Source organism: Giraffa tippelskirchi, chromosome 7 (genome assembly GCF_054371585.1).
Source record: "Giraffa tippelskirchi isolate mGirTip1 chromosome 7, T2T-mGirTip1v1.2.pri, whole genome shotgun sequence".
NCBI lineage: Eukaryota > Metazoa > Chordata > Mammalia > Artiodactyla > Giraffidae > Giraffa > Giraffa tippelskirchi.
This window is the reverse complement of record NC_137281.1, coordinates 47728067-47750412: the sequence shown is the minus strand read 5'-3', so window position 1 is coordinate 47750412 and position 22346 is coordinate 47728067. Positions and strand designations below refer to the sequence as shown.

Genomic DNA, 22346 nt, shown 5'->3' with positions numbered 1-22346 from the left:
GGCAGACTGGACTTCGGAGGGGCCTTCCCCTCCAACACCTCCACCCCGTGTCATCTATACCTGAGGGTTAAAAACAGCCTGGCCATCTCCTCACCCGTGGGGGTGATGTTCCACCAAACACCTCATGTCTACTTGAGCAACCTGGAGCACTGCCAGAATGCTGGGTCTGAGCTTCAAAGCCCAGAGCCCTACAGGTGCATGAGGTTATTTTTAAGTTCAAAGTGCACCTGGACAGTCACCATCGATTCACACACACAGACATGTGCTAGATCCATCGTAAAGGCAACATACACACACCCAGTACAATCCCAACATCTTACAGACACGGATTGTCAAGACTGTCAGTTAGCTACACACACACACACACACACACACACACACACACACACACACACACACACACACACACACACACACACACACACACACACACACACCCCAAGAGCAGCTGATCTGGGCCACAAGGCTGCAGAGAGACAGTGTCTCTTGGGTCCAAGAGAATGCGGCCCAGAAGGCTTCAGGGGACCTGGGGACCTGAGGTCCCGTGGCTCCAGGCAGAGCACAAGTGGACAAGGAAGAGCCCAGAGCCTCGCTCCTCACAAGCCAGTCGTCACAGCAGGTGTCTCTGGAGCTCAGGAGAGCATCAGAGCACGAATATCAAGAAGCCCTCAGTTAGGACACCCTAGGACACTGGAACAACACCTGGGCGTACAGAAGCTCAAGTTCAGATGAAACTGATTTTTCTTTTTCTCACGCATGCTAATTTTTCCCTGATATTCTAGTCAGTCAGTTCAGTTGCTCAGTCGTGTCCAACTCTTTGCGACTCCATGGATGGCAGCACGCCAGGCCTCCCTGTCCATCACCAACTCCCGGAGTCCACCCAAATCCATGTCCATCGAGTCGGTGATGCCATCCAACTATCTCATCCTCTGTCGTCCCCTTCTCCTCTCACCCCCAATCCTTCCCAGCATTAGGGTCTTTTCCAATGAGTCAACTCTTCGCATGAGGTGGCCAAAGTATTGGAGTTTCAGCTTCCACATCAGTCCTTCCAATGAACACCCAGGACTGATCTCCTTTAGGATGGACTGGTTGGATCTCCTTGCAGTCCAAGGGACTCTCAAGAGTCTTCTCCAACACCACAGTTCAAAAGCATCAATTCTGAGGCGCTCAGCTTTCTTCACTGTCCAACTCTCACATCCATACATGAGCACTGGAAAAATCATAGCCTTGACTAGACGGACCTTTGTTGGCAAAGTAATGTCTCTGCTTTTAAATATGCTATCTAGATTGGTCGTAACCTTTCTTCCAAGGAGTAAGCGTCTTTTAATTTCATGGCTGCAATCACCATCCACAGTGATTTTGGAGCCCCCCAAAATAAACTCTGACACTGTTTCCACTGTTTCCCCAGCTATTTCCCATGAAGTGATGGGACCAGATATTCTAGTAGACCATCTAAAATAACAGACCAGTTCTCAGAGAAAGGCAACCAATGCTGACAACTGGTAATTGCCACTGTGTTGTAGATCTTCCAAGTGTTCCGCTGTGCTTTTATAACTACACTCACAGCTTGAAGCGGCAGCAGTCCCCCACTAAACCAGGTCCTAAAAGCAATGTCAGCTATAAGCAATGGGGACAGCGCACATGCGGCTCTGGTCCAGACGCTCGAGCTGTGGTCTCCCAGAAGCTGGTGAGCCATCAGGACTCAGGACTCATCCTCACCACAGCAGGAAGCTTCTTCCCACCCTCTGGGCACAAAAAAGGATACCCCTCAAAACAACTTGAGGCACTTCCTGGTCCCGGTCACCCCCAGAGGAGCGTCAGAATTCCACATCAGCCTGACAGTGTAAGTCCTGGAAGAAGCCTGTGACAGCCGTGTGACATGATAACCTCTAAGTCCTCATCTGTTTATGTCTAGAAGCCCGCGGCACCTGGTTCCCCTCAGCACAGCCAGCGCCATTGACCCGCTGTTCTCATCAATACCCGAAACATCACCGTCTGTCCCATGGAGCTGGAGATGGCACCTGGCTCACTGACTGCTGGGCGGGGGGCGGGTAGCACAGCCTAGGACAGAGTGTCAGAGATCCCACTCCTGAGAGGGCCACAAAAGGAACAGGACGCATGTCTTCACAGCCGACCAACACAGCCCGGGCTTGTGGCGACCACTCCCACACCAGTCCCCTGGGCCTGGGTGACACACCAGGTGGCTTTGTAAGTGCACAGTGCCCAGACAGCGCCCCAGAGCACACTGCCCACACCCAGGCTGCCCCACCCAGACTCCAGGATGACCCCTGAGTAAAACAGGAGTGGCCAGCACACGGCAGCTACATGGAGCCTGGCGGGGGTTAGGAGAAATTCCACAGACGACTCTATTCTCTCTGTTCTAAGCAGATTTTGTTGGAAACTATGCTCTTCTAAGAATCAGGAGTGGGTCTGCTCGGCGCAGACGGTGCTGGCCCCTGGACGCCCGGAGGGGTGGGGAGAAGAGCAGGAGGGGGCTCCCTGTGCTTCCCGAAAACGTGAAAACAGCTTTCGGTGCGCCCTGGCTCAACCCAACAAAAACAGAGACAGTATTCGTCCCCTGTGGAACACTGCTTAGGAAGATGTCTGGAGCTCAAGCAATGCCAATCAAAGGAGGAAATACCCACCATTTCTACATACTTTTGTTGCGTGTGTATATGTGTGTGTAAACTTTTTACATTGACGTCTACTGTTAACACATAATGACTACAAAGCCTGGATGTGAACACTCACATTTCATCTTGGAAGAGGTAGATTTTAAGGCTCCTACTGTGTCAAGAAGTGATAAATGTTAAAATGCACAGCAACACACGCTCGTGCTTGCTACAACCCCAAACCCAAAGCGGCTGCGGAAACCCGGCCCATTTGTGCAGCTGCCCCGGGGTCACCACTCAGGAGGTGAAAACCAGCAAAAGCCAAGGAGGTCAGCCCGCTGCCAGGACCAGAGCCTGGGTGACAGGCCCTGCTGGCAGCATCTCGGCCGTGCTCGCCACAGAAGCGGAAGCCGGGGTGGGGCTGGGGGTGGGGGTACGTACGGCAGGTGTACACGTCTCTGTACTCCATGTGCTCGTAATCGGGCAGAATTCTCATGAAACGTCCCGACTTCACGCGCGGGTTTATACCTGAACAGACACAGCAGGCAAGGGGCTGAAGGGGCTTCTGCCTTCTTGACAGGACTCGCCACTCACTCACCCATGTCACATGCTTCCCTTACGTCCTCGACCCCCGGAACCTGTGGGGGCACTCGCCATGGTGGCAGGCCAGGCCAGAAGGAATCGTGGTGACAGGCATTGCTGCCAGTCAGCGATCCATGCTGGGAACTCCCCACGGCAGGCCCACTCAGGACTCCCCTGACCCCAGGCTCTCTCTCCGTCACCCACCAAGACCACCAGGCTCACTGAGCAGGGAGGGCAGAGGTCACACTCACAGATATTGGGGTGACCTGAATTGAGGTAGCTCGGCCCACTATCTAAGCAGGAGAGGGGTGACTTTCTTCCACCACCTCTTCCGGAAGCTAAGGACAAGGGCCTCAGAGCAAGCTCAGAGAAACACGGTTCCGGGGCTGTGAGGATGAAAGCCCCTGTGAGGATGAAGCTGGCGCTGGCGGGGGCAGATCAGACACTCTGGGATGCTGGATAACAGACAATGCAAATCATCCTCTGCATTTGGCAACCACTTTCAAGGGTTTGAGAGCCAGCAGTTACGACCTCTCCAGATGTCCTGCTTTGCCTGTGACCTCGCTGTGGCCCTGTCCCCTCTTGTTGGACCTCCCCTCTCTCCCACTCACCTGCCCACTCACTGTGCCCAGACGTCCCCTCCACAGGACAGCTGCCCCCAGCCCCTTTGCCCACAGCTGAGATGAGCTCCGTGGGGGCCTTAATTTCTCACGCATGCTCTCCCCCAGGCACTTCAGCCCCAACACCAGGCAAGTGTGAGCCTCCCTCCAGGACTTACAGCTCTTACAGGGAACTCAGTCACTTTGACATAATGTCATCAAGTGGCCTAACAAACTCAAGCGGCCAGATGATAAGAACTTGTAGCATTAGACCCTCAAGGAAACAGCTGACCATTCCCCGAAGCCAGGAAGCCTCTTGTTTCTGTGCTCACAGAGGCTGCTGTGGCCAGTGTGGTTCAGACAGATATCGAAGCCCATAGCAAGGGTGGCCTCCTGGACTCCCTGGACTTAAGACTCCGACTCTGGGGAGCAATGCTGGAGCCGAGGATGGAGCGGGGCCCTGGGGACACCCCTAGGACAGAGGGCAGGAGGAGAGGGTACACAACCAGCTCTCCACCCCTGGAACTCGGGGCTTTGCAGGATTCAAAGGAGCATTGTTCTTGCCCCTGAGACCAGAGGACCAGAAGGAGCTACACTTTCCCAGGAGTGACCACTAGGGCCCCCAGATCCACTTCCCCTGGAGACACATGCCTTCTTGGGGAGTGGGACATGGAGCAGAGGTCAAAGAGAAAACCAAAGTGCAAACGTGCACAGGGAAGAAGGAGCGGGAAAGCCTGTGCAGACCAGCATTGGGTCCAGGACCAAGGACAGGGTGGGGGTGGGGGGAGGGGTGGGGACCAGGACCAAGGACAGGAATTGGGGGAAGGTGGGAGTTCAGAACCAAGGACAGGGGCGGGGAGGTGGGGGCAGGGATGGTGGCTGTGGCGGGCAAGGATGCAGCCCAGGGCCCTGGCAAGTGGGTAACAGGGGTGCTGGGAGATAGCAGAAGTGGGGTCAGGACATGCAGGGCTCTGATGGGAGCAGGGGGGAGGGGGGAAGTAGCAGCCTTGAAGGTACAGTCGAGCACCAACACCAAGAACCGCCCATGTCCAGGGTGGCTGGGCTCCTCAGAGGAAGATCCACAGAAACCCAGAGACCCTGATGGGAGATTTCCCAACTTGTGAGAAAACTCTAACCCAGGGACACTTGCCAATCTAACACCACCCGAGTGGCCACGGGATCAAGGTGGAGAGAAGTCTGAGGGGATGAGGAAGTCAGCCTGGATTCAGGGGCCAACCATGGCCCACTCTGCTTGTGCAGGGGGTGTGGGCCACGTGAGGAGGGGCTGGCCCCCCAGGAAGCCCCCCATGCTGAATCACAGGTGTTCCTACACAGGAGCCCAGCCCTGGCTTCCTAGGGAAGCTGCCCAGGGAGAAGCACCGCCTGGTCTGAGTGTTCTCTGCAGAACTGGTACAAAGTGCAAAAGATGGTGAAAACCAAAATCTACCAAGATGCTTTTAAGATGAACACATGAGGTCCTTTCCAGAGAACTCAGCAGGTCTCCCTTAGGCCAAAGGTCTTTCTTACACCATCCTTTATAACCCAGCCCCGAGGGTTAACAGTGCATCACACCCTAGCCCAGGTGGGGAGAGGCAGGCTGCCCCCTGTGGGACCCTGGGTGGCATCAGTGCCAACAGCCTCACACCTGAGGGAGGGCCAGAGGAGTGATGCTTGAGGCAGGGGCTCTGGGCATCAGGGAGCATTGTTGGCGACTCTGGAAGGCAAAGGGGTGGGAGCAAGAAATGGAGAGGGGGCGGGGACTGGGGGCTCACCACTCCTGCAGGAAAGGAGCCGAGGAAAGACAGGGGCTGGGGCGGGGAGGAGGGGCCTGGCTGCCATCACACATCATGGTCACTCCTGCTGCCACGTCCCCAATCAGGCTGCGGGCCAGGACCCAGAAAGGGGCACCTCTGAGCCCCCCAGAGCTGTTTTCAGGGCAGCCATGTCTCCCAGATAAACAACACCTGATGCACTTGTGCTGCAAAATCAGGGTCATGCTTTGGCCAGAAACGGGGAGAAGAGAGCCCCCCACCTGTTCAGTGCTGTCATGCCTGTGCTGGCTCCACGGTGTCACCTCTGACTTTAAGGGGGCATCTGAGAACCGGCCCGTGGGCTGAGGGCCGTGGACTTTTACTTTCCGTGGTTGCTGCTCAGCGAGGGTCAGCCTCTGGAACCAGTCAGCAGAAGATGACAACAGAGTAACTTACGCTTGGCATAGACGTCTCGACAAGACACGCCCGTGATCTCCAGCTTCCGCAAGTTTTCACAAACGCCATACTCTGTAACAAGAAATGTTTGCTGGGAATTACAGTCAAGAAATCAGAAAGCAGTAACAATAGAAAGACTAGGGGAGGAGGTAAGGTGGGCATGCCTCAGCCTTAGCCGTGTCCTCCGCGCACCTGACCCTGCTCCCACTGCGGAGGTTTTACGGGCCTTCTCCATACTCGTCAACACCTCACTCACCGGTGAAGCCACTGTTCTATTTTTAGGCGACACCACTCTGAATGAAACAGCAATCTGTATTGTCTATTCTGATAAGCTCTGGAAACCTAATCACTCAAACCCACAACCAGATGACCAGCTCGTGAACACAGTGAATGCTGTGTGTTCCCATGGAAATGAGACCATCCCTGGTGTCAGGGTTCCACAAAGGCCCCCAGACTCCAGTGTGGCTACTGACTCTGAAGTGAAGACACAGCTGGGGCTGCCCAGGGTGGCCTTGAAGCAAAATCCCGACACCACCTCCACGACAGTGCTCTGCCCCAGGCAGGGGCCCCAGGCTCGGAGAGGTTGGTGACTCAGCAGTCCTTCCAGAAGGCCAGCAAAAGGCTGTCCACCTTGTCACACCACGGCCCCTCCCCCTGCCAAGGCCTGGTCTTTTCAGCGGAACGTCTGACATCAACCCAATGCTTCTACGGCTGCAAGGATTTCAACAGTGTCCCAGCCAAGTTCAAGATGCAGATGGTGAAGCAACCACTTGGGGCAAGGTGGTCACCACCTGGCAACCTCCCTGAGACCAAGCCTGTCTCCCTGCCTCCCCTGCTGATGAATAGCCCATGGCCTGGCTCGTGATCACACAAAAGCACACGTGCTACCCTCCTGCCAAGAAGAATGTGGACTCCACTCCGGAGAGTCATGCAAATCACAAGAACTTGTGAGGGACTCGACAGTGAAACATGTTGTGTGTGACCTGGGGCAGGGGTGACACCTGCATGTCACATGAGCCACCAGCAACCGAGAGGCCCCAAACCCTCTCAGACCACACGGGGGACCAGCTGGAAGGGCCATTCCCGCCCTGGCCAGTGGTCGAACTGGAGCAGGTCTGCCCACATTCTTGAGAAGAGCTCGGCCCCACACCGGACGGCCTTCATGAGTTCCCGCCGCGGCCAGGCGGCCGCCTGACAACCACGGAGCTGTCACTACCTTGGGAGCACCTTGGGTGCTCCCCATAAACAGAGTCCTTCCCTTGCACTAATGACAGTGCACTCCAAAATTGTCACCACACAAGACTGGCGCCTCAGTCTGTTTGCTATGTGGTTCTGAAAGGACAGCTCCTCTCTCAGGTTCCAGCAGCAACCAGCACACATGGTCAACAAACCTGCCTCTTACTGCCTTGCAGACACGATGGACAAAAGGGTTTGGGAGCCCACTAGGGGGCAGGGGATGGGGAGCCGTCTCCTCTGAACTATGCACTTCTTTTTTCAATTTATTCTCTCATTTATTCTTTTTTTAAAATTTATTTTTTTACTGAAGGATAATTGCTTTACAGAATTTTGTTGTTTTCTGTCAAACCTCAACCTGAGTCAGTCATAGGTGTACATATACCCCTCCCTTTTGAAATTCCGTCCCATCTCCCTCTCCATCTCACTCCTCTAGGTTGATACAGAGCCCCTGTTTGAGTTTCTTAGCCATACAGCAAATTCCCGTTGCACTTCTGTGATACACGCGGACACTGCCAGTCAGATGCAGGGCACAGACCAGAGACGCACCCGCACGTGCTCTGGCAGTCTGTATCTCGCTGAGGCATCGGTGCCGCCCGACACGCACCTCCCGGTGCCAAGTCGCTGAAGGCAGGCGACCTGGTCTGTGGTTTTCCTGTCTGAGTCCAGCAATCGTACAACCTGAGAGAAACAATGCAGTGCCTCCCAGTGACCGTTCGAACTCTGGATGCCTGAAACATTGTGAATCTCTCCACACAACGTGTCAAGAAAAGGCGCTGTTAACAGTACCCAGGAGATGAACCTGCTGCTGCTGCTAAGTCGCGTCAGTCGTGTCCGACTCTGTGTGACCCCATAGACGGCAGCCCACCAGGCTCCCCCGTCCCTGGGATTCTCCAGGCAAGAGTACTGGAGTGGGTTGCCATTTCCTTCTCCAGGGCATGAAAGTGAAAAGTGAAAGTGGAGTCGCTCAGTCGCTGCACGAGCACACAAACCAACCACAGAAAAGGCCACTGACAATCGGAAGGAAAGCAAAGGTATGACACGGTGCTAATAAATACAGCAATGCTCAGTGGGTTTTCCTCTATGTTCCCCAAAGATAATACATTCACCAAAGCGAAACAATGTCATTCTGACCCAAATGTCCCTGCAAGAAGTGTTTGGTATTTTCCATATGATGGCAAAGGCTTTTTTTTTTTTAACAGCGGCTAGGAACAATTCCACATCCTCTGATTATTCTGTAAACCTTTCCATAAGTCACTGGGGAAATGCCACAAAGTAGCATTAAGGCCAGTGTACCTCCACCTCCACCGAGACTCCCTCCCAGAAAAACTCACCCTCCTGCCCAAGATGGTTACAGTTAGCACACCAAACCATGCTGCCCATAGCTGCTTTCTGATTGCCAGCAATTCAAAAACTTTCCTTGCTAAACTAGTACATCAGGCAGCTTGTGAAAGTCTTTTTTGAAAGTGTCTACTCTAAAACCAGCAACACAGTATAAAAAAAAAAAAAAGGTTGGGAAGGGGTAGAAAAATGGCTGGCTGAGCTAGACTTGAGGAAATTTAAATTAAATATAGAATCACCATATGATCCAGCTATTACCCTATTTCTGAGCACATTCTCAAAAGAGATGAAAGCAGACTCAGAGATGTGTGTTCACCCTTGCTTACAGCAGCATTATTCACAATAGCCAAGAAGTGGGGGCAACCCCAGTGTCCATTGATGGATGACAGATAAGCAATACAGGTCCATCCTCACAGTGGGATATTACTCAGCCTTAAAAAGGAAGAGAGGCAGATACCTGACACAGCCTGGCTGAACCTTGGGGATGCTGTGCTGAGTGAGATGAGCCCATCGCAAAAGGGCAGTATTGTATGTCCCACTGATGCGAAGTCCCCAGATTCACAGAGACAGAAGGTAGAAATGGAGGGTGCCAGGCCCTGGGGGAGGGGAAAGGGGGTGTTACTGTGTCCTGGGGACTGAGCATCTGCTGGGGAAGAGGGAAAAGTTCTGGCCATGGTGGTGATGGCTGCACAACCCCATGAATGTATTTAATGCTGCTGAACTACCCACTTCAAAAAGGTCAAAGTGGTACATTTCATTTTGTGTATATGTTACCACAATAAAAAAAAAATTAAATTGCCACTTCAAAATATTCCAATCAGGAAATTTCCAAAAGCTATTTAATGCATGTTTCGCCAAGAGGGAAAAACAGGCCAGGAATCTGGGCTGAGTCAACAATGAAGCTGCATCCTCCCGTGACCTGACCACCAGGGGCTCCTAGCCCTCCTCACTCACTTCCCATCCAGTGAGGTCCTCCCTGTGGGGGTTTTACCCAAACCCCCACCCACAGACGTGTTTCTTAATGTGCAGAGGTCTTTTCCGTCTCCACGGGTGGGGACGGGTGAGAGTTTTCTACTTCTCTCTTTTCCACTCTCTCGCCCCTACAGGAGGACCCGAGGGTCACATGCTACTTCCCAAGTCCCTGGAAGAAAAGACGGAGGTGAACGGAGCCAGCACCTGTGCCCGCCGTGGCTGGGACGTGTAGGCACTCTGTGTCAGAACCGAAAGTGACAAAGTTAACAACATCCTTCTACGGGCTGCACCAGTCCTGGACTCTGCAGTTACAGGGCACTCAGCCCCATGCTCCAATAAAGGCCACTCAGGAGGGCTCTGCCACGCTGGACGGCCACAGCGCCAGGACGGACTCTGACGCAAGCGAGGGGCACACTGGATGAGAGTGGGAACGGGTGAGGGGGGGCGGGCATCCTGCTGCTCCAGAGACGGGGGTGGGGGTCCAGGGCGACGCAGGAGCACTGACAGGCTCAGGCAGCAGAGCGCCCAGATGGGGCAACCTGTGGGTGGAGCCGGCAGAGACACACCTGGAGACACAGGTGGGAGGTCCGGTGCAGAGGCCACTGCACTGCCAGGTAAGGCAAAGGCAGAAGAAAGGCTGGGGGGGCCCAGCCATGGACCCCAGCAGGCAGCAGTGAGAGGAAGGGGCTGGGGGAATGCAGCTGGGTCGTCTCCCACCTGCTGTAAACTCCGTTCCCCAAATAAAATCAAAAGGCAGTACTGATTGGAAATGTAGCTCATTTTTGTTTGCACTAGATTAGGGGATAACTATAACTCATAATAAAGTATAGTTGGAATTTCTGAGGCTGAAAAAGGAGGCAGAGGCAGCAGTGGGAGCTGGTAGAGAAGTGGGGTGGTCCACCAGGCTTGGGGTGAGGGGTTTCAGACAACTGGCTCTCAGGCCTCCTGGTCCGAGGACACCCCTCCAACAGCAGAGCGCTGGTTCCAAACTCCTGTGTGTCCCCCAGCTTGCTGTTTTCCTTAGCTGTTACTGTAGCTGCATGAAATGCTTTTAAAATAATAATAATAATAATAATAATAATAATAATAATGTAGCAGATCTGGAAAAGCACTTTGCAGCCAGCTCATCTCAGGATGGACGAATGTAAAAACCAAACCTAGACATGGCCCATGGGCATTTCCTATTAAACACTTAGAATATTTGGGCTGCTAAGCAAACAGTTCCCCAGGACAGCTGAATCCACCTACACAGTGGTATCTGCGACTTCTTCCCAACCAGCTCCACCTCTGCAAAGATGAACAGCCTCAGTGCCAATAGGAGCCTCACCCCTCCAGCTAGAAGATGCTGACCCTATCCAGCTCTACGACGGGCATCCACTGGCCAAGGGAGCCCCACTCCCACTGAGGCCCATCTGTCATTCTTAGACACTTCTTCCTGGTACATGCACCCCTGCTGGGTCTCACTACCCACTCCTGAGACCAGGGGGTAAGCAGGAGTCTGACTCTGCCATCACGTCTCCCTAGACCTCCTCTCAGATTTCAGACACTTCCCGACACCCCACTAATATTCAGCAAGCAGGCCTGCTGGCTACTCCGGGTTCCTCCCCTGCCCATCACCGCGGGGCGGACAGCAAGGGTGTCACTGGCAAAGGACGCTGACTCATGAGTGAGAACCCAGGCCACCTCCTGGACCAGTCCTGGGCTTCTCAGAGGACAGTGCTTCCTCCAAAGTCCCAAAGACACACTCCTTCCAGCCAGAAAGACAAACCAAGATCCTCAACTGCATTACGTAATCACTTTGTAAACACAGCAAAACAGTGAATACAGCCCAGCAGTTCTTCCTGGCAAGGCACCCGTGTTTGTCCAGTTAAACATGGCCAAGGGGGAATCTTGGCTCAGCGCTTCCTGGGGGCCAGACGCGCTTTCTAGCTTGCTGCTCTGAGGCTAGCGATGTCCGCTAAGAGGAAGCATCTCCTGTACCCCTCCTACTCTGCTAACTGGAAGGATTAGGTTTCTCTGTGGAGCAGCATATGTGATTCAACTCCCCAAAATAAAGAGCCTGTAGTCCTGTCACTGAGCAAAGCAGGACAGGATAAGGGCTTCCCTCCAGTTCTGAGACCCTGTTGTGTGTCCAGGAGGCGGCCTGGCTTCCTCTTCTCCTGGTTGGGACAAGGATGCTCCTACTACCTGGACAGTCTGTTTATACACCACCACCCGCCCCACACCCTCAAAACAAACAGGCTCAACAGGCATTGCTCAACGAGAACCATAAAATATTTCCCAAAGTCAACAATCTGCCCACTTCACCTCCTCCCTGGATGATCCTTCCGAGCTCAGCCATGTTTATCAAAAGCCACATTTTTCACATTTCATATAGCATACCAAACAGAACAGAAATAGTGTTTTCTTCTGTATGCAAATACAAAATTGAATATTACTTTTGATTTTACCATTTCTGTCACACAGCTCAAACATTATGGGAAAAGGATATTTCTAATTATGATGGAATTTCAGCCCACCTTAGACTTACAACTGATCAAAATATTATACAAATATTATTCCAGGGGTCACTGAGGCACTTACCAACAAGAGAAGAAATGGTCAAATTATATACTATAAACTTGAAACCTGACTTTATGTCTCTTATGTCTTTATGTGTGAGCATTTCCTTTGTTTCTAAATATATCTTTTGCTATTATTTGAATGTTCTGAGTTGGAATCACAGTCTGAATTTTCTAGACGCATTAGCCTCAGGTAGACCTCACGAAGTGCTGCAGAGATGAACCGTGTTAAAAATGGCCAGCGTTTCAAAATTCACCAACTAAACGGTGAAGTATTAACCAAGAAAAGCCTCATCAGGGTCAAAGGCAAAGAATGGACTTGGCTTCTGCCCTATGCTCTGAGAAATGATGGCTTATTTATAGCCGCACAAGCAAGTAACTGCAGGAGGCCTGGAGCCAAAGGAGTGATGCATCAAAACACGGCTGGTGGGGGGGGCGGGGGTTGGAAACGGGGTGAAGTGGAATACAGCTCACTCCTGACTCCCGCCACCTTGCAGGCCGGAGCTGCTCTGCTTTCCCATAAGAGGGGAAATATCACTTATTTGGTGTACTTGCCCCCAAAACAGAAGCACATATTTGGCTTCTGAGAAGCAACTTTCTTTCACCTGCCCACAGAAACTATTTAATACAACAGCTCCATTAGGCAGGGGGCTCAGAAAACCAAATTCTATAAAAACTACTGATTTATTATTGTTGATTTATTCTTGCTAGGACACTGAAAATTGTGAGATTCACACTAGCACTGTAAACAGCCACCTCACTTTAAGTTTCTAGGGTCCCTCCCCTACCACCCTCCACCTGCCCCCGAGTCATCCTCTCATTTTAAAAAGAGCCCTTGACTCGCATGTCTTGCCCGCAGCCCAAAACTCTTAGATGCAATAAAACACAGGATAAGAAGAAAAAAATTTTTTAATTAAAAAAATTTTTAAAAACAAAACACAGGTGTGCAGCACCCTCTTCCCCATGCCCCTTCCTATGGCTTGCCTTCTCCTCTGGGAAAACTGATTATCAAAACACAGAAAGCAAAGGTGCATACACTGAGCAGTAAACGTGCACACTCACTAACGCCTCACTCGTCCTCCCAGGACACCAACAAGTGTCAGGGTTGGACCTGGGGCTTCGGAGCCAGGAACTCCGGTAGGCTGCGACCACCCACCTCCTGCTCATCAAGGCTGGGATCGCTTTGGCTTTTGCCTCTGTGCACATGACTTTGACCTTATCTCCCACCACAACCAAATGGATGGAAGACGTTTAGGGGCTCAGAGAAATGAGACCTGTCTCACACATGACTATTCTTATACACATTCCAGTCGTAATTAGACTAACCCTATGGGATGCCTATTAATGCCACATGGGACTGCCAACCATCCAATGTTGGACCCAGATAAACTGGAAGTTAAAGTTACCAGAACAAACAAGTGAAACTGAAGACCTGGCTGTTGACAACCTCCATAAGCTCGGGATGACAATGATTACTTAAACCGAAAGCTACCAGTGCGTAACTTTGATTAACGCTGTAACTTTTACAAAAGTGACTATAAGTGAAGTTTGAAAGTAAAGGACTATTGACTATGAGAAAATGTTTTGTATATATTAAACAGAAATCGATCCAGATTAAATAAAACCTGCAAATCAATAATAAAAAAATAACAATGGGGGAAAGGGGCAAAGATTAAGGATACATGAATAAGAGAAACCAAAAAGTGCCAATAATTCTACTTTTTCAAATGCGCATCTTCATGAGTTACCAGCCATCTGCAAATTAAATGAGATGCTGTTTCTCACCCAGATTGGCACAGATTTTTAGAAACGAATGGTTCAAACCAGAGAGAATTTAGGGGACACTGGATTAAACGAGATAATGAACCCAGACCACAAAGGCAGTCTGTGGAGAGCACAGAGCACTCCTGTTACCTTCAGTGTCTTACCTACGCACGCCTCATGACAGGTGTGCAAAGAGGAAAACACACCTGTTATTATCTGGAGTGAAAAATCACTCCCCCCCAAGATAACTGGCCAGTATCTAGCAAAACTATAAAACTCATAGCCCACTACCCCAGCAACACCAGTTCTGGATATATTCCTCAGAGAAATTATCAAATTTAACTAAATCCAAGGAAATATATGAGATCATTCACTACCACACTGTGTGCAATGAAAAAAATAAAAATGAGCAAAGGACCACACATGGCCTCTCCAAATTATGAACCAACACAGAGTGCTCAAGAAGACGGAACCAGATTTAAATGTATTAACATGGACAGAATTTAAAAACACAAGTTGACAGATGCATAATACTCATGGCTGATACATTTCTGAAAAACTAAAGCACTATAAGACAATGTTGGGGATATTACAGGTGTATGTATATACAAGTAAACTCAACCCACAAGCGTGGCTGCTTCTTGGGACTGGGAAAGACAGGGGTGATCTGGAGGGATTTGAGAGCTGGCTAGAAGGCTTTCTTTTTTTAAAAAAGGGAGAAAAATCAAAAGCAAATATGATAGAAGACTTAACTGTTATTTACTGGGGATGACTAAGAAGGAGTCTGCTTTACCATGTTTGTCTTTCATTTTTTTAAATTTCTCAAACTGAAAATTCTCCCAGCTGCCAGGCCACCTTGGTGAAGAGGAGGCCTTGACCCAGCTGTCACGGTGTCTGCTGTCCCCGGAGAGCTGCACTGAGAGGCACAAAAGCAGGAAAGGAAGGGCTAGAGAGTCATCCTCCATCTGCCCCTACGTCTTTCTACGTCTTCAGGAGGACTTTTCATAGCTCCACTAGAAGTTGTAAGAACCTGTCCTGAGCTGTACCTCCAGTTAATTTTATTCTGTGGCACATCTCTGAGCTTTCTGGTCACACGGAAGCCTTGTTACTCTCTGTTCCTACATATCTTACAGTTTCCCCAGAGACAACCCCCTGGAGACCACCACACAGGTTTGGCAGACTGACAGAGAAACTCCGCAATGCTCAAAGCAACATCTGTGACAAATCTGGAACTCACAAGGGTACAAACTGCAAAACAAAGCAAATGAAAAGGTGGAACTCTCTTTGCCTCTGAAATAGGTGAAATTAAAATGGCCGTGAAGCATCGTCACTAGCTAGGGTGTGAGGGCTTCATCTGTATCATCTCATTTAACCCTCAAAGTCACCCTACAAGGGCAGCACTTCCCAATAATACTTGGGCCAGGGAAGCAGCATGTCCAGGATCTGAGAGCAGATAAACAGAGCCTAGTCACTGACGACCAATCCTGAGAGTTGACCACTGAGCTTTATGGTAGAAAGATAATGAACTGCCTGACATCTCTCTGGAGAGGATTCGGGGAAAGAGGCCTTCTCGTGAAGTCTTCCTGGGGGTGTAAATACCAACAGCTGAGCAATGAGTACATAAGGTGTTATCAACATGCACAGCCTCGCTGCTGCCCACAACTCCACTTTGGAAAGTTACACCCCAAGAACATAGTCTCAGAAGTTCTAAAAGGTACATGTAAGTCCCACGAACTCCTATAAAATGCACAAAGGCAGTCTCGATGGCACATGGAAAAACTGCAAGCTTAAAAGTCTAACAGTAAAGGACTAGTCTGTGGCATACACAGGCAGTGGAACACTATGAAGCTTTTTTATACTGAACCCTCTATGAGATCATAAATGATACGGTCCCATTTACAGAGAAATGTGTACATGACTTCACATGTGCATACGGAGAGACGTTTTCCAAAAGTTTAAAGAGTGGCTTATCTTTGATAGCAAGGATCTCTGATGATTTTTTACTTTCTTCCCTTTGTTGTCCACTGTTTGATTTTTCTTCTTACCTATCCTTTTTACTGAAACTCTAGAGTTTAGTGAACACCAGGGATCTGTCAACGTTCAAATGAATACAGAGCCCTGAACTCTGGGTTAAGTAAAGCTGTTTTCAGGGGATTTGTTACAAAACTATTCACCACCCTCACTTCGGACATCAGCACCCCTGAGCGGGGCATAAGTCCCCTCCAGCAATGCCTGCCACACAACCCACCGCTTCACAGACCAAGTCCTCGCCCTCGAGGCCGTCCAAACCCTTGGGCTCCCCTAACTACTTAAGTTCACCCTCATCGATCTCGTCAGCTCCGCCCCCAAGGGTTGGGGACCGAGAAGGGTGTCACAGACGTCAGCAAATTCCCCGGCCTAAACCCAGCCTCAGCTAGCGTCACTGCCCTCGGTGTCCTGGCCCCCGTAGCTGGGGGACCCCTTCACCCCTCTCTGACCACCCCATGAACTCCGCCGCGCCCGGGACCCGCCCCCTGGATCTGTGGCAAGGGGCCCCGGGGTCACAGCAGCCCCCGGCGGCTGGGACATTCCCCCTGGATCCCTGTTCGGCGCCAGCTGCCCTTCCAGAGCCCGTGGGGTCCCCACCCCAGCCCCTCCCAGCCAGGCCCCCTGGGGCCCAGGCCCCGCCCCGGAGCACTCACCCTCTCGGCAGCGCCGCCTCCAGATGGTGTCAGTGTGCAGGATGCGTCGGAACTTGGTGCAGACCTGGGCCAGGCTGGGCAGGTCGGTGCCGGGCAGCGACGCGAAGATCTCTACCAGCAGCTCGGGCGGCAGCTCCAGCAGCGAGCATCGCGGGGGCGACGAGGGGCCCGCGCTCCGGCCGCCCCCGGCCCCGGACAGCGCCGCCGCGCCCGCCTCGATGCGCTCCTCCTCGGGGTCCGTGTCCGGTTCGCTGTCGGCCGCCGCGGTCTCGGCCGGGCCCCGGCGCTGCTGGCGGCGCCGGCATCCCCGTGACGGGCCCACGCCGCAGAGGCGAGCGCATACCGCCATGCCGGCGACTGACGGCCGCCGCGCCGCCGCCGCCCGTGCGCACGCGCCGACCGAGAGCCCCGCCCGCCCCGCCGGAGAGCCCCGCCCTCCCCGCCGGAGAGCCCCGCCCGCCCCGCCGGAGAGCCCCGCCCGCCCCGCCGGAGAGCCCGGCCCCGCCCCGCCTCGCCCCGCCCCTCCAGGGAGTCTTATCATCGCCCCTGCGCGGAGTCCCGCCCCCCGGGGAAGCCGAGCACCGCCCCTGGGAGAGCCCTGCCTCGCCACGCCCCGTCGAAGAGCCAAGCCCCGCCCCCCGGGGACCAAGGCACGCCCCTGGGATTCGAGGCCCCGCCCCACCCGACAGCCAAACCACGCCTCTAGTACATTGCCGACATCCCCGTCTGGGGCTTGGCCCCGCCCACTAGGAGGGACTCGAAATATCTTGGGCTGGCGTAGCCGGAAAGCCCCCCCGCCTCGACCGCCCTTCGAGGTTCATTAGGCCCCTCTCCTCGCAGCCCCACCGGTCCCAGGCGACCCCGGCCTCCGCTCACCTGAGGACTGCAGGCCTCCTGTCGCGCGCCCGAACAGAGCACGGGAAAGAAATGTCACCGACAAACGCGCGACGTTCGCCCCTTCCAGACTGGGCACACACGGCGGGTAGGCAGTAGATGGCGTGCTGCCGGTTGTGAAGGCTGAACTCAGCACCTCCTGAGTAAGGGACTGACGAGCTCTCCCAGAGGTCAGCCTGAAGACCCTACGAGGGACCTCCCCGCCCCCGGAGAATGCCTCAGGAAGGCCCGAAGGGCCCCTCCAGAGCTCCCCCACAAGGATCCCCAAAGAACCCCCTGGGGAGGTCCAGAGGACCCCCAGGGAAACCGGAGGACAACCTCTCTCGAGGACCCTCCCGGAAGGCCTCAAGGAGCCCCCCAAGGACCCCCTAAGGATCCCCAAAGCCCCTGAGGATCCCCAAAGAACCATCCAGGGAAGCCCAGAGGACACCCCCCCCCCCCAGGATCGTCCCAGGAAGGCCCCCAAAGAGACCCCTGGGAATTCCAAGAACTCTCCAGAAAGGCGCCGAGGACCCTCTGGAGAATCCCCCCAAAAAGGCCTGGAAGACAGTCCTCCTAAACCCCCATGAAGGCTCAGAGGATACCAGCCCCAGACCCTCCAGGAAGGCCTGAAGGAACCCTCCTAGAACCCCCAGGACCTCTAAAACCCCCCTGAGCACCCGTCCATGAAGAACCCCCCAGGGTAGCCCAGAGGACACTCTTCTGAGGACCTCCCAGGAAGGCCTGGAAGAAATCCCCAGAGGGCCCCAAGAACCCCACCAAAAGGTTCAAAGGACCCCCAGTGTACACCTCAAGGATCCCCCCTCAGAGAACAATCCAGGATGCGCACAAGGACACCCCCACCACCCCTCCCCGTGACCCAGAAGGGTCATATAAGGTGTGATTAGGGGAACAACACAAACTTATAGCACCTGGAACTACTTAAGCCAAGTCGGACCTAAATTGTGCCTTTCTTTTATCTAGAAACTGACGTTCACTTATTTCTACCCTGATTGCAATGAAAAGGGGAAATCACACTAGGGGTGTAGTCTATATGATCTTCAGTTCAGTTCAGTCGCTCAGTCGTGTCCTACTCTGCTACACCATGCACCGCAGCACACCAGGCCTCCCAGTCCATCACCAACTCCTGGAGTTTACTCAAATTCATGTCCATCCAGTCGGTGATGCCATCTAACCATCTCATCCTGTCACCCCCTTCTGCTCCTGCCTTCAATCTTTTCCAGCATCAGGGTTTTTCCAGTGAGTCAGTTCTTTGCATCAGGTGGCCAAAGAATTGGAGTTTCAGTTTCAGGATCAGTCCTTCCAATGAATATTCAGGACTGATTTCCTTTAGGATGGACTGGTTGGATCTCCTTGTGGTCCAAGGACTCTCAAGAATCTTTTCCGACACCACAATTCAGAAGCATCAATTCTTCAGCGCTCAGCTTTCTTTGCAGTCCAACTATCACATCCATACATGACTACTGGAAAAACCATAGCTTTTACTAGACGGACCTTGTCGGCAAAGTAATGACTCTGCTTTTTAATATGCTGTCTAGGTTGGTCATAACTTTTCTTCCAAGGAGCAAACGTCTTTTAATTTCATGGCTGCAGTCACCATCTGCAGTGATTTTAGAGCCCCAAAAATGAAGTCTGTCACTGTTTCCACTGTTTCCCCATCTATTTGCCACGAAGTGATGGTACTGGATGCCATGATCTTAGTTTTCTGAATGTTGAGTTTTAAGCCAACTTTTTCACTCGCCTCTTTCACTTTCATCAAGAGGCTCTTTAGTTCCTCCTCGCTTTCCGCCATAAGTGTGGTGTCATCTGCATATCTGAGGTTATTGATATTTCTCCCGGCAACCTTGATTCCAGCTTGTGCTTCATCCAGTCCAGCATTTTTCATGATGTACTCTGCATATAAGTTAAATAAGCAGGGTGACAATATACAGTCTTGATGTACTCCTTTTCTTATTTGGAACCAGTCTGTTGTTCCATGTCCAGTTCTAAGTGTTGCTTCTTGACCTGCACACAGATTTCTCAGGAGGCAGATCAGGTGGTCTGGTATTCCCATCTCTTGAAGAATTTTCCACAGTTTGTTGTGATCCACACAGTCAAAGGCTTTGGCATAGTCAATAAAGCAGATGTTTTTCTGGAATTCTTTCGCTTTTTCGATGATCCAGCGGATGTTGGCAATTTGATCTCTGGTTCCTCTGCCTTTTTTAAATCCAGCTTGAATCTGGAAGTTCATGGTTCATGTACTGCTAAAGCCTGGCTTGGAGAATTTTGAGGATTACTTTGCTAGCGTGTGAGATGAGTGCAATTGTGCAGTAGTTTGAGCATTCTTTGGCATTGCCTTTCTTTGGGATTGGAATGAAGACTGACCTTTGTCAGTCCTGTGGCCACTGCTGAGTTTTCCAAATTTGCAGGCATATTGAGTGCAGCACTTTCACAGCATCATCCTTTAGGATTTGAAATAGCTCAACTGGAATTCCATCACCTCCACTAGCTTTGTTTGTAGTGATGCTTCCTAAGGCCCACTTGACTTCGCATCCCAGGATGTCTGGCTCTAGGTGAGTGATCACAACATCATGGTTATCTGGGTTGCGAAGATCTTTTTTGTACAGTTCTGTGTATTCTTGCCACCTCTTCTTAATATCTTCTGCTTCTGTTAGGTCCATACCATTTCTGTCCTTTATTGTGCCCATCTTTGCATGAAAAGTTCCTTTGGTATCTCTAATTTTCTTGAAGAGATCTCTAGTCTTCCCCATTCTATTGTTTTCCTCTATTTCTTTGCATTGATCACTGAGGAAGGCTTTCTTGTCTCTCCTTGCTATTCTTTGGAACTCTGCATTCAAATGGGTATATCTTTCCTTTTCTCCTTTGCTTTTCATTTCTCTTCTTTTCACAGCTATTTGTAAGGCCTCCTCGGACAACCATTTTGCCTTTTTGCATTTCTTTTTCTTGATCACTGCCTCCTGTACAATGTCATGAACCTCTGTCCATAGTTCTTCAGGCACTCTGTCTATCAGATCTATATGATTTTGCTGTGCCCTAATTACCTTGTTTACTGTGCTCGAGGGTACTGTGGGTTCTAGAGGGGAAGCCACCTGGGGCCTGGGGCAGGGGTGAAAGACACAAAGCCTTCCTGTGACAGTGGCTTTTCCTTAAGCAGCACTAATAACAGGAAACTGTCGTTTCCAGAGAGGAGGATGCCATTACGAGATTATGGGAGCAGACCTCTGCCTGAGTGGGCCCAACTCCTTTCTGGTCCAGACTGACGTCAATACCCTGAAGTACTGGAGCAACTGCCCAGAGCCCATATGGAAGCTAAGAGTCCACAGACCACCCCAGTGTTTCTGGTCAGTGTTGCTGTTTCTACTCAGATTAAAAAATAATGACCCTACCAGTTCCCTGGGCCCAGCCTCCACAAGGTCCTGGCTCTTCACTACCTCCCTAAGGAGGTCTCCAAGCAGAAAAGATGGCTGCCTACCCCAGTCCACAGAATCCCATAAACAGGGAAGTGCATCTTTTGACAAAAGTAACAATGCTGGGCTTCAAACTTTGACCATCTCAGCTCCCGGCAATTGAAAAACAACTTGTGACTGCCTTCCCTGTATCTGGGTGTTTTTTCGAACTGTCCTCCAGCCTGTTATCAGAACTCTCTTCCTGCAAATGGTAACACAGAAACAAAAGAAGAGTCATGCTTCACTCACCTATTTAATATCAGTATTTAATGACTCCATTGACTCCGTATCACGTCACACAGAGTACTTCACAATCCAGGCCTAACCTCCAGGCTCGGCAGCATCTCCTGTCTCCAAACATCTCTCAATAGGAGCCACCCAGTTCCTTAGTGGGAACGCACCATGCCTTGTCACATCCCTGACCCTTGTTCAAGCTGTCTCCTCTGCCAAGAAAACCCTCTTCCCAGTCTATGCCAGTAAACAGTCACCCCTTCCACCTTGTCCTCAAATGGCACCCGTTCCCGGAATGTCCCTTTATTACTGCACCATCGCTTGTTTTATTACAAACATTTGCTTCCTGTGGTAGCAGCCTCACTAGCTGTATCCTCTGATACATGACAGACATGCTAGCATACATCATGTAAATGTGTACTGACTAAATGTTGGTTGAGTGAAGAAGAACAAACAACTGGCTAGACGGCTGCAAAGGGAAGAACGTGAACCAAACAGATTTAAAGAAGCCTTGTGGATCATCACCATCCCCATCCAAGCTAGGAAGTCTCTCAGCAAACAAATGCGTCAACTCATGTGATAAGTATTTACAGAATGCCTGACTAACTTACATGCTATGTTCTATGTGGATCCATAGATTATGAAGAATGCACTTTGCTGCTGTATATTTCAATCTGTTTTTTTTAAAAATCTGTCTATTCACTACTAGGTCCTATTAATAAAATATTCTTCTAGAAAAGTTTTAGGGTATATTAAAATGTATAAAATAATTTGGCTAAATTTCCATCTTTCGAAGAACGGTTAAACTATGTTCATAATTTGAATTATGTATAATTCAGTTAAAAGATATACCTAAATCTACATTTTTGACAGCAGGAACAATAAAAGACTGTGTACAATAACCCACAGAGATGTTAAAGGTTTGAATTCATGCTGACCATTAGAACAGAAAGAAATGGATGACCATGAGAACTGTGGTAATCTATAATGGAGGAGAAGGACCAGAGGGGAAGACTTGGTCTGTAGCAGAAAACAATTACACATTGAACCCTAAAAGCTTTGTGTCCCTGAAGCTTTTACAGCCCATTATGTAGAACTGGATCCTTTACAAAAAACGCCAAAGAGGATACATTCATGCTAAAATGAGGGAAGATTAGATAGAAGAGATCTTTTTTTATGGAAATTCTAAAAAATTGTATACAATTTTAAAGATTACTTTTTCT

The 22346-nt window shown here is 51.1% G+C and overlaps 1 protein-coding gene and 1 long non-coding RNA gene across 6 annotated transcripts in view; one reads left to right on the top strand and one right to left on the bottom strand.

Annotated features, from left to right (window-relative positions):
• FBXO31 (F-box protein 31) overlaps window positions 1–17642 on the bottom strand; it is a 35964-nt gene extending 18322 nt beyond the window's left edge. For 2 of the 5 annotated variants that reach the window (XM_081513359.1, XM_081513360.1), the window contains exons 1-3: window positions 16553–16942; window positions 6001–6072; window positions 3054–3140 (exon numbers count right to left, since the gene is read on the bottom strand). In XM_081513359.1, coding sequence (XP_081369485.1) covers window positions 3054–3140; window positions 6001–6072; window positions 16553–16901 — 508 coding nt within the window. In that variant the 5' untranslated portion in view covers window positions 16902–16942. Of the gene's footprint in view, window positions 1–3053; window positions 3141–6000; window positions 6073–16552; window positions 16943–17428 lie in introns of those variants that run through there. The other 3 variants (XM_081513361.1, XM_081513362.1, XM_081513363.1) reach the window with 2 other exon arrangements.
• LOC145514724 (uncharacterized) lies at window positions 17280–21862 on the top strand. The gene is made up of 2 exons (XR_014060319.1): window positions 17280–17534; window positions 20630–21862. It is a non-coding gene; the product is annotated as an uncharacterized LOC145514724 (long non-coding RNA).
• The last annotated feature ends 484 nt before the right edge of the window (window positions 21863–22346 follow it).